General features: G+C 39.8%; 1 protein-coding gene across 6 annotated transcripts in view; it reads right to left on the bottom strand.

Annotated features, from left to right (window-relative positions):
• WTAP (WT1 associated protein) overlaps nt 1-11,677 on the bottom strand; it is a 28,573-nt gene extending 16,896 nt beyond the window's left edge. For 2 of the 6 annotated variants that reach the window (XM_069487998.1, XM_069488002.1), the window contains exons 1-3: nt 10,950-11,677; nt 3,228-3,265; nt 721-776 (exon numbers count right to left, since the gene is read on the bottom strand). In XM_069487998.1, the coding sequence (XP_069344099.1) occupies nt 721-776; nt 3,228-3,257 (86 nt within the window). In that variant the 5' untranslated portion in view covers nt 3,258-3,265; nt 10,950-11,677. Of the gene's footprint in view, nt 1-720; nt 777-3,227; nt 3,266-4,244; nt 4,267-6,728; nt 6,856-10,637; nt 10,780-10,949 lie in introns of those variants that run through there. The other 4 variants (XM_069487997.1, XM_069488001.1, XM_069487999.1 and 1 more) reach the window with 3 other exon arrangements.
• Between the last annotated feature and the right edge of the window lie 1,141 nt (nt 11,678-12,818).

Raw genomic sequence — 12,818 nt, 5'->3', positions numbered from 1 at the left:
TATTTGAATTATAAAACACAACACATCCCATTTTCTGATTTCTTATACATTTAAAAAAAGAATATTATGCTATACTTGACAATCTGCTTTTGTAAGACATTTACAAGGTAATCATAGATATTAAGAATTGGAAGTAACCTTTAAAAATAATTTAACCCAATTCCTTCAACTTACAGATGAGAAATGAAGGAAATTAAATTCAATGAGCTGGCCAAGGTCACTCTCTCAAAGAGTAACTTCAGTTCATTGGTAAATAATGTTTTTTTTCCATAACTGGAAGTACATCTTTTAGGATTAGAATTCTTTTCAAATGTTAAACACAAAAAGGAAAAACTATACAAAATAAGTCTGCATATTTGTTAAACTGAAAGCTTCCTGAGAGCAAGGTCTTTCCCTATAGCAAGTTATACAATAAGTACAAATGCTTCCCAAGTAGCAATTTTGAACATTTTGCCTGCATAAGAAAAAAAAAATTCAGATTACTTGTTACCCTAGAAGCTACCCAGGCTAGTGCTATAGCTCTTTAAGGTGCTGTTTTCCTCAGTGTTTACATAATAAAGAAATAAGCTATAAGAAGTACGTTCAAAAAGTACATTAAGTGATTTGAAGATGTATTAACATTAAAAACAAAACAATATTTGGCATAAAGACAAACATTACAGTATAAAGTCACAATATAATGTTTTACAGACTTGTATTTTGGATAAAAGAACATTTTACCTTAGAAGTAACTCATCTCGTCCCATAACTTTGAAGTCTGCCTCACTCAGTCGAACCTATAAAGAAAATTACAATACGAACTACTGAGTACTCTTTTGAAAGACATACAAAGTTTCTCCCAAAAGGAGCTCTATACTGAGACCTATAATATCTCTAGAGTTTGAGATCTAAATTGGCTCAGTACAAATTATCATTTTTTTTTTTTTTTTTTTTTTTTTTTGAGACAGAGTCTCGCTCTGTTGCCCGGGCTAGAGTGAGTGCCGTGGCGTCAGCCTAGCTCACAGCAACCTCAAACTCCTGGGCTTAAGCGATCCTACTGCCTCAGCCTCCCTAGTAGCTGGGACTACAGGCATGCGCCACCATGCCCGGCTAATTTTTTGTATATATATATTTTAGTTGTCCATATAATTTCTTTCTATTTTTGGTAGAGACGGGGTCTCACTCTTGCTCAGGCTGGTCTCGAACTCCTGACCTCGAGCGATCCACCCGCCTCGGCCTCCCAGAGTGCTAGGATTACAGGCGTGAGCCACCGCGCCCGGCCCAAATTATCATTTTTAAAAAAAAAATTTTATTGCAAAGAAGTTTTAAAAAGGTGAACTATCTGGTATCTTAACAATGGGCATCATCATTAGGGAAATGCAAATTAAAACCCCAATGAGGTATTATACACTGATTAGAATGGCTAAAATAGTAAGAATTAGTGGCAACACCAAATGCTAGTGAAGATTCAGAGAAATTGAACTTTCATACACTACTTGGAAGAATATAAAAGGGCATTGCCACTCTGAGAGTTCCTTTTAAAATCAAAATCCGATGTGCCACAGGACCTAGCAGTTACACTCAAGCATGTATCCCAAAGAAATGAAAATGAATGTCCAAGGAGCTTTATTTAGAATAGATGAATGAGTAAACTATACTACATCAACACCATGGAATATTGTGCAGCAATAAAAAGAAACAGACATGAAACAATATGGATAAACCTTAAGGAAATTATGCTGAGTGGAAAGAATTTTCAAAATTATACATATTACACGCTTTCATTTATACGACACTCTGAAATAACAATTACAGAAATGAAGAACAGATCAGTGGTTGCCAGGGTTTAGGGATAGACAGAGAGTGGGCAAATGTGGCTATAAAAGAGTAACACAAGGAAGCCTTGTAGTGGGGCTCAGATATGGATCTTGACTGGTGGTAGTTACAGAAAGCTACACATAATAAAATTGTACAGAGCTACATACACACATACACAGAGTGCATGTATAACTGACAAAATCTGAATAAGCTCTGTGGATTGTACCAATGACAATTTCCCAGTTTTTATATTATTATTCAAGATGTTTGAAAATTAGTTATACAAGATGTTAACACTGAAAGAGGCTCAGTAAATGGTACACAGAACCTCCCAGTACATTTCTTTGCAACTTCCTGTGAATCTACATTTGCAAATAAGGAAGTTATAAAGAAATGGGACATAAGCTGAAATTGCTTTATAAATTGAGAAATATCAAGTGTATTCCCGATACCAAATGAAGACTGTAACAGTGAGGTTCCTCTCCTACTTTAGTATAAAATTAAGGCTTTATTTTTCCCTCAAGACTCTTAAAAAAATGTTTCAAATTGTAATATTAACCTGTAAAATAGTATTACTATTACGTTAAAGATTATAACATTGAAGAGGGGGAACCACTATAGCAGAATATATTAAAAGACTAACAGAAAAAAAAAAAAAAAAAAAAAGACAAATAGAGAAAGCACACAGTAATTCTCAGATTACCAATGCACAGTACAATCCTTTATATTCATTTCACGAATAATTTGACCCCAAAACTAAGACAGAAATTTCGAAATGTATTATCTAAATTCTTCACTTAAATATTCAGTTTAGTAAGCACATATCCTGCTTTCGCAACTGATTCACAAATTCCTCCTAGAAACTATGTTACTTCCTTTGTAACACACACTGTGTAACAGTGACTAAACTCAATTAAGGAAGAAACTATAGAACAGGGGGAAATTGACATAAAACTTCAGAGGAAACGGTAGAATTTAAAAACTAGCTGTAATCTTTTCATGAAAAATAAAAAATGGTTTTAAATTATAACCAAAGGTATTTAAATTAGGAAAAAAAGAAATAATATACTTATAGGAATTTGTAATCTCCTGTTTTGACATTATTTGCAGTCAAATGCTCTACCACTGAGCTATATCCCCGACTTTTGACATTATTTGTATATATGTAGCTGGAAATAGTCATATAATAAAGGCTAAGAGGAAATCATGGAAATATCATTATAACAAAAGTTTACCAAAAGCTGAAAATATTCTAGAAATACACTATATATAAGATACAGTATCTAGCACATTGCACACTCCTAAAGCTATTATTGTTACAAAGGCAAGGGGGTGAAAAACAAGCAAATAACACAGATAATTCCAATAGTATATATATAAAAAAAAAAAAGAGGAAGTGCTTAAAACTACTTAAGGAAAAAAAAACATACCTTTTTGGGAAGAGGTTCTTCGTTGGTCATCTTGAATCCTAAAAAAGGGGTTGGGGAAAAGAGTTTCAATTGATTTACTTCCAGTTAAGGTAAGAACAAAAACCACTGGCTCTTTCAAAGCAATTTATTAACAAACTGAATTACGGTTAAATCATTACTTTTTTTTTCTTAAAGAAACTTTTAACATCCATTATTATAGTTCTTAGGTAATTTTTAAAAATTGCCTTGTAAAAAGTTGAACATTTGAATCTTTTTGATGTTGCCATAAAGGGTCAAGAGAAATATAATTTCTCATTACATTTTTACCATGTAAGAAGGGTTACATCAGTTTCTAAGTCTTTCCTTTTACATCAGTATGTTTTTATAGTAAGGTAGAATCTATCAGTGTCATGGTAACTGTCCAATGGTCTGTATGTATTATATATTTTAAAAATATATATATTTTTACACTTTAACAAAAACATTCCTACATTACTTAATTTTATTCCACAGAATAATCTGTACCTCAAAATTAGCTTCTTTATATAATCTTATACAAAATTCACTTAACCCTATTACAAAAGGTGGGTTGATGAACTCAAGTAGAGAACAATTTTTTACACTGTCTTTTTGAATGAATGCTAATAGCAGCTATTTTTTATTATGCCACAACTTCACACACCACAAAAAAAGCAAAAAGAGAAACCTGTAACAAACATACCTTAAACAATGCATTAAAACATGAAGTCGGGAAAACAAAAAAAACGTATATAATAGGAACAGCTAACCTGATAACCATAAAATCTCTGTATGAAAATTCCATGAAGACTAAAATAACTGAATTAGAGTTTTGGGTACCAGTATTATTTTTTAAAAACATCTAAGTTGTTTTTGGAATAATAATATAATCTACACAAATTAAGAAATGAGTTCTTATACTGAAAACACTTCCTAATATTCAAATTTAACAAAGACAAAGGCTAATTTAGTTATTCCTAGGTATTATTTCTAATACCATATTCACGAATGTTCCCTTACATTTTAAAATATTTCTTTACAGGCCAGACACAGTGGCTCACGCTGTAATCCTAGCACTTTGAGAGGCTGAGGCGTGAGGATTGCTTGAGACCAGAAGTTCAAGACCAGCCTGAGCAAGAGTGAAACACCTGTCCCTATAAAAAACAGAAAAATTAGCCAGGTGTGATGGTGCATGCCTGTAGTCCTCGATACTTGAGGGGATCCCTTGAGCCCAGGAGTTTGAGGTTGCAGTGAGCTATGATGACATCACTGCACCATAGCCTGGGTGACAGAGCAAGACTTTGTTTCAACAAAAAAAAAACCACAAAAAAAACTATACAGTTTATTTACTCATAGTTATTACAAATTCTAAACTACCAGAAATTTGACCAAAACATTTGTTAAACTGAGTTTTTAAAAGCTACTTCATTTTATTTGACCAAAACATTTGTTAAACTGAGTTTTTAAAAGCTACTTCATTTTTTAGTGAATACTTAAGATTCCTTAAAAGGAGATCATCTTCCCATACCTCCCCCCCCCCCCATTTTTAGTAGATACGGGGTCTCACTCTTGCTCAGGCTGACTTAGAATTCCTGACCTCAAGCAATCCTCCCACCTTGGCCTCCCAGAGTGCTAGGATTACAGGCATGAGCTACTGTGCCCAGCCACTGGCTTAATTCTTACAATAATCTCATGAGATGTGGTAAACAGACAAAAATCTGAGTATATCATTTGTTTCTGAGCTGACTGTATATAATTTGTTTCATTAACTCACTCAGTTCTATGAAGACATAAACATATTTCTACAATATAAAATGTATATTTTTTTAACTTAAATTGGTCCTTGCCTACTGTATGACCCTTGTTGCCCAGTTATAATCTCTGCTGCAGTTATAGAAAGATGCTTAGTGACCACCCTAATCTGGTAGCAGTCATTCCAATCACTTGGGAACCCCTCACCATGTTTACCTCCACAGGTTTAACTGCTTCTGTTTTAGCATGACTTTAATGTACATTCACTCCATTAGACTGCAAAGTCTTAGAACCAAAAACATCAAGTCTAGCATTTCCTTGGAATTTCCCATTTATCCAGAGCTAAATATGAATAATCTTTTTAATTAACAACAACAAAAAGAAACCCTACAAGATAATTTTAGCCATTTGAACTGTATGTATTTAACCAGTAGGTAAGTGCGTATATCTACATGCCGCTGTTCTGGTTAAAGGCTTCTCATCTCATTCAAAATAGCACATGCCCATCCCCTGCCATCCTTTCATGTCGGCCTTTATTTTTCTTCGAATCTCTTATCATAACCTGTCATTTTATATACTTACATATACTTATCTGTTTCCCACAATTATAAAGTAAGAATTGTTTCATTCACTGCTGATGCCCCAGTGCCTACTATATAGTAGGCAAACATACGTTAAATCAAAGTATGCATAAATGAATTTGCTTCAGTTAAAGGTAAACCTATTGAAATAAGCCAATCTAATTCTTTTTGACAATATGATGATCATACCATTATCTAAAAATGTTGAGAATATAACATGGAAAATAATATAACAGATACTGTGATAAGAGTTCTATGAGTGACAGTTTGAAAACAGCTAAATTTACCACTAAGTCTAGGTAGTCTACCTGTTATCTAGTTACTGGACACCCTACCTACTCATATGTAGAATTTTAGTTATAAAACTTAAGTATCATGGATGTTATTCAGTATAGATTAAATTCCAGCTTATAAACTTTATTACAGCTGACCCTTTTACAAGATGGTCTGAACTGTGCAGGTCCACTTATACATAGATTTTTTTCAACCAAATGTGGATTGAAAATACAGTATTCATGGGATGTGAAACCTGCATATACAAAAGGCCAACTTTTTGTGTATGTGGGCAGGCTCCACAGGGCCAACTGCGGGACTTAAGTATCCTGGAACCAGTCCCTCCACGTGTACCAAAGAACAATGGTATATGCTTCTACAACCTGGCACTTTCCCTAGGTTTATTTGTTTATTCTCTTAATAGATAGGTATTCAGATTCTTACTCCATTAAAATAAAATCAACCATAAGCTTAAATTAGCAACGAATGCGATGCTGCTAATCTGTTTTTAAAGGGTATTTAAAGGACTAGGAAACACTTGAAGAAAGTTCTGATAACTTAGGTTTCTACAACAGTTTCAAACTTTGAAAATAAAATCAAGTGGCAGAATTTCTGAATCTCAAAAAGGATTATTACAACCATGGCCCAAAATTGTTGCCCTGTTTTTGAGGACAAACATTAATCTTTAGCATGGTGACTGGCACAAAATGGGCACTTAACTATTAGTTTCCTTCTCTACATCAAAAACACAGACTTGGCTAGGCTCAGTGGCTCATGTCTGTAATCCCAACACTTTGGGAAGCTGAGGCAGGAGTATCATTTGAGCCCAGGAGCTAGAGACCAACTTAGCCAAGACGCTGTTCTCTACAAAAAATACAAAAATTAGCTGGCTATGTACCTGTAGTCCCAGCTACATGGGAGGCTGAGGCAGGAGGATCACTTGAGCTCAGGAGTTTGAGGTTGCAGTGAGCTATGATGACGCCACTGCACTCTAGACCAGGCAACAGAGTGAGACTGTCTCAAAACAAAATACAGACTCTCCATCAGTGTTTCTTGAAAAACCTGAAGAGATAATTCACAGGGTGAGGATAACAATTATTTCATCTTCCTGTCTTTGTTTTTAAGCCTACTTGCAGAATTCTTGATTTCCAATATTTAGAATTCTAAACAGCAGTTATCTAAATTTCTAACATTGACTTATATTCTTATCTTTTTAAAAAGTCTGATGTTGACTAGATCTTAAGTGGTGCTTAGAGCTGGGCATGGTAGCTCACATCTGTAATCTCAGCACTTTGGGAGGTCTAGACGGAAAGATTGCTTGAGCCAAGGAGTTCGAGACCAGCCTAGGCAACACAGCAAGACTTGTCTTAAAAAGAATAAAAAATATAAGCTGGGCATGGTGACATGCCTGTAGTCCTAGCTACTTGGAAGGCAGAGGCAAAGGGATGACTTGAGCTCAGGAGTTGGAAGTTGTAGCAGAACTATGACAGAGGCACTGCACTGTAGCTTGGATGACAGAATAAGACCCTGTCTCAAACAAAACAAAACACCACACACAAAAAATGGTGCTTAGAGAATATCCAAATTTCTAAATAAATTTCTAAATTTGTAATATAAGTCAGGGATAAACATCTAAATGTTTGCACTTCATAAGCCAACTTTTGGAGTCACAGGTCATCCAAGGTGTATGGGGTATCCAACTTGGGAAATTCCCTTAACTTTAAGCTGATGGGCTGGGCATAGTGGCTCATGCCTGTAATCCTAGCACTCTGAGAGGCCGAGGCGGGAGGATCGCTGGAGGTCAGCAGTTCGAGACCAGCCTGAGCAAGAGCAAGACCCTGTCTCTACTAAAGAATAGAAACAAATCAACCGAACAACTAAAAATATATAGAAAAAGTTAGCCGGGCATGGTGGCGCATGCCTATAGTCCCAGCTACTCGGGAGGCTGAGGCAGTAGGATTGCTTGAGCCCAGGGGTTTGAGGTTGCTGTGAGCTAGGCTGACGCCACAGCACTCTAGCCCTGGCAACAGAGTGAGACTCTGTCTCAACAAAAAAAAAAAAAAAAAGAAAAAAGAAAGAAAGAATGAATGAATGTGAGAACCACTATCTACTTTTGATGCCTTAACACAGAGAAACAGCTAAGGACGTGGAGTTCAGTTTAGGTTGGCTAGGTTCCTAGCATCCCAGATCACCACAGTTTCCCAGCTCAAACATTATGATCCTAAGTTAGGCAACTCAGTTCTCTGTGAAAAGGCAAGCATCAGCCAGCACAACTTCAGTAAGAAAAGTTGTTGAGACAAATCATAACTGAACGTAAAAAAAACCAGTCATCTGACATTATAGCCTTGGCACTGTAGTAAAAATGTACTGGTTAGGAATTGAAAGTCCACCTTTTCTTCACTCTTCTATCTGTTCTGTGAGATCTTGAGCAAGTCACTTAACACTTTGGGCTGCATTTCCAAGTCAGCAAAAAGAGGATACCAATTTTGCCTGCCTCACAAAGTACGCCAAATCTCCACGTTTTCTGAATGGTAAAAATGTTATACAAATAAGAGGTTTTTTCAAATAAAATATGTACACAGTATGAACGTAAAAGACAATTTCAATGTGCATTTAGCAAAGATTAAATTCCACCAATACCGTCAAAGGTGGAAAACATTTATTTATAGCACTGAATTCTAGTCTGATGTAACACCTTAATATTATATCCAGTGGGGTGTACTATTTAGTGGGAATATTGAAACGCTTTTCTGTGCTAAGCTTAGTAATTACAAGAAAAAAAATATTTAGAGGCAAACAAGTGGGAAATAATTTTAAAAATAAAAACAAGAATAAAACCAAAATACAATCTTAAGTCTTGTTTTGCTAAAGGACTATCATAAAATTTTGAAGGACAAGAAACAAATAATACCAATACATTATATAATAATGATGAAGATTGCTAAGTAAACAACATTTTCAAGGGAATTCTATACTACATACATACAAGACCATAGGAGACTTTGAAAGCTGTAACATATTATACAAATGCAATTGTGACAACTTTCACCTGCACATATATGGCCACTACAGATTTTCTATATCATGTATATCAGCTTAATTTCTGATGATACTCAAAAATATTTTCAGCAAACATGACTCAAGATTGAATTGGAAAAGCCAGATATAGATGAGCCATGTAAAAATCAGCAGTGCCTGGGATACACTATTATTATTACTTTCATCCTTTAGGACTTAGAAATTTTGGAAGTGTGTCAAAGTTCTGCCACTGAAAAGTATGTGATACTTATCGCTTAACTATGTATCTGATTAAGATACTGTAACACCTAAAAGCACTCTTAGAAACACACCTAACCAAACCCTTAATATTTAACCTCAATCGTACCACAAGCCACCTAGTGGACTGCAATCTTTCACCAACTTGCTTAATCAGATGCTACTGGATGAACTGAATAAAATTTAGCTATCTTGAAAAAATTTTCGCACATAATATTTAATGGGGTTTTAAATGTTTACAAGATGTTTATCGGAGAAAACTTAATGGTCAAATTTTAAAATAAAAATCCGAGAACCATCACTTCAATTAGACACTTAAAAATGAGAACTTGCGATGACAGACCTATGACTTTCACTTATATTCTGAACCAATGGAATTAACTAAATTGAAAACTAGATAAAACAGGCACAAACACAACTCACGAATTGTACATGCTCATTTAAGTATTTTTCTACCGGGCAAAATAATCGTTTTTTTACTTTAAAATGACAAGTTAGTTAAGATTTTAAAGTAGACCTTTCAGATTAAACAGCCAATTAATTGACTTTCCTCATTAACAAAACGAGAGTTTGGGCTTTTTCCACTATGTGTTCATTGACTTATGAAAAACGGTTTTAAAAATCATCTAGTAACAAGCCGGGAGCCGGTGGCTCACGCCTGTAATCCTAGCACTCCGGGAGGCCGAGGCCGGAGGATCGCTCGAGGTCAGAAGTTCGAGACCACCCTGTGCAAGAGCGAGACCCCGTCTCTACTAAAAATACAAAGAAATTAGCTGGACAACTAAAACTATATATAGAAAAAATTAGCCGGGCATGGTGGTGCATGCCTGTAGTCCCAGCTACCCGGGAGGCTGAGGCAGGAGGATCGCTTGAGCCCAGGAGTTTGAGGTTGCTGTGAGCTAGGCTGACGCCACGGCACTCACTCTAGCCCGGGCAGCAGAGCGAGACTCTGTCTCAAAAAAAAAATAAAATAAAATAAATCATCTAATAACAGCCTCTCACAAGGATCCAAAGTAAAACTTCGATTTCACAAAAAATTTCACCAAGATCTCGAAATCTTTCCACTCTTTTCCTTCAGAATGCACGCACTCATTTAAAAATGGAAGCCTTCGGGAGACCACAGCTGCACCAACCTACTGCGTGACGCGAAACCTGGTGAACGAGCGCCTTTTTCCCTGGCTGAACTCGTTTGTGCCGCCAGGTCCTCGAGGGGGCCGAGGGCGATGGGAAGGAGCGGCACGGGCGGGGAAAGGACGCGCGGCCCCGGGGAGCGGCCGGTGTCAGCAGCCGCCAGAGCACCCGCCTCGCTCCGGGCCCCGCGGATGGAGGACGAAGGTACAATTGCCTCGGGGCGGCGGAAGTGTCTCCACAGGCGAGAAAGCAGAGCCGCTAACGAGAGGCCGGTGCGGCTCGGGGCCCAAGTCACCATTCGGGCCCTGCCCGCTCCTTCCTCGGCCGGGGGCGGCCAAACCTCAGTCCCGAGGCCCGAAGTCTCCCGCGCGGCCGCTCCCGCCGGCCGGCCCGCACCTACCTCTCCAGACCGAGGCCGCGCTGGCGCCGCCAGTCACACAGGCCGAGGCTGCGCCGCTCGCCCCGTCGCCGGCCTCGCCGCACTCCTCCTCTCGCTAAAGCCTCAGCGGTCCCCTTTATTTGTGGATCGCGCTGCCACAAAATGGCGCTGAGGGAGGAAACCAGGCCCGGCCGCCCGGCCCCGCCCCGCTGCCCGGCTCCGCCCCGCCCCGCCCCGCCCCGCCGCCAGGCCCGAACGGGCCGCCGGCCGCCGCCGCTGCCGCCCGCCTCCTGCGCCCCGTCTGCTATGCTGTTCGCGTTCCGGCCCACTCACCGAAGAGTCGCTCCCGGACGCGACCGCAGTCCCTCGTCCGCAGCCCGGCCGGGAGAGGAAAGGCGAGGGGAGGGCGGCAGCCGGCCTAACCCGATCACGGCCTTGAGGCGTAATGGAACAGCTGCCCTTCCGTGGCACGCCCCGGCCCTTCCCCGGAGTCTGGCGAGCGGCCCGCGGCCGCCGGGGCTCAGCAAGCTCGGTGGGGGCGGGAACGAAGCAGCCTAGAGGCGGGGCGGGCCGCCGACGTCGGAGGTCAGCCGCGGGGCATCACGGGAAGGCGGCGGCCGGACGGACGCGCTCGAGGGAGCCACCTGCGGCTGCGGTGCGGTCTCGGGCGGAGGGATCCGGGCGAAGGCGGCGCGGAATTGGCCGCTCTGTGGTCTCAGCGCCGCCGTGATGCTTCCGCGCGCTGGCGGGCCAGGTGCAGTCTCAGGAGCAGGGCCGTTGGCGGGGCGCGCCGTACGCGTACGCTTACGGTTAGCTGAACCTCGCTTTGTGAATTTTGAGAACTTACACACCGATGCTTTCTCTTCCGTCGTGAAGTGCAGCCTGCTCGCCACTTGGTTCGTTCCCCCTTGACATCTCTAGAGGGGAAACCGAGGAGCTATTGTTCTCGAGCGGTTGGAAGTTGTGCCTGTGTCGGCAGCTCTAGGGGCACCTTGCAAACTCAGAAACGAGAAAGGCGAACCCTGTGAAGCTTCAATGAACCCAATAAAATAAGTTCTGTAAGTCGAATATACCCCCTTAAGCAAGACTTTGTGTCTTCTGGACCATTGAGTGAGAACGATGGTGTTACCTGGTAAATGAGAAACAATTTCTTAACCCTTAGTAGAGGGGTCAGGTAACTCTTTTGGTTGGTCTGCCCTTAACCTGACTTTACCAAAACTATCTCAAAGAAGTGCCCTGGAGTAAGGTGATTTATGAGGATAGCATTAAACTATACTCCAGAGGCTGGGCGCGGTGGCTCACGCCTGTAATCCTAGCACTCTGGGAGGTTGAGGCGGGTGGATCGCTAGAGGTCAGGAGTTCGAGACCAGCCTGAGCAAGAGTGAGACCCCCCTCTCTACTAAAAATACAAAGAAATTAGCTGGACAACTAAAAATATATAGAAAAAATTAGCTGGGCATGGTGGTGCATGCCTGTAGTCTCAGCTACTTGGGAGGCTGAGGCAGTAGGATTGCTTAAGCCCAGGAGTTTGAGGTTGCTGTGAGCTAGGCTGACGCCACGGCACTCACTCTAGCCCCGGCAACAAAGCAAGACTCTGTCTCAAAAATATATGTACTCCAGATTGTCAAAGGAGTTATGGTACAGTATATTCCCAGTAAAGCAGATCAGTCTACAAAAAAATATTTGCAGCTTATATCACAGGAACTCTCAAAAACTGAAAGGAAAAAGACCAAAATCCAAAGGGGAAAATGGGGAAGGACATGAACAGATGACTCTCAGGAAAACAAACAAACATACAAAAAACCCAGCAGTGGTCCTTAAACATAAAAAGATGCTCAACCTCACTTATAATGGAAATACACATTGAAATTATGTTTCCTGATGGGAGTGGGAAAATGATTCAGCCCTGTGGAGTACCAAAGTTACATATACATTTATCTTTATACCTTGCAATTCCATTCTAGACCTAACTTTATTTTGAAGGTATACCTCCACAAATGGAAACAATGTACAAGGTTATTTGTTGCAGTGCTATTTGTCATAGCAAAAGTTTGGAAATAACCGAAATATCTATTAATAGGGAATTGGTTAGAAATGGTATATCCATACAATGGAATACAATGCACTCATTAAAAAGACAGAAAATAGTTACATGTATTACTTTGGAATGAGTCCCAGTTTATATTAAGTGAATAAAGCAAG

Source organism: Eulemur rufifrons, chromosome 15 (genome assembly GCF_041146395.1).
Source record: "Eulemur rufifrons isolate Redbay chromosome 15, OSU_ERuf_1, whole genome shotgun sequence".
NCBI classification, from domain to species: domain Eukaryota; kingdom Metazoa; phylum Chordata; class Mammalia; order Primates; family Lemuridae; genus Eulemur; species Eulemur rufifrons.
The sequence above is the reverse complement of the archived record's forward strand: the minus strand, read 5'-3'. Positions and strand labels throughout refer to the sequence as shown.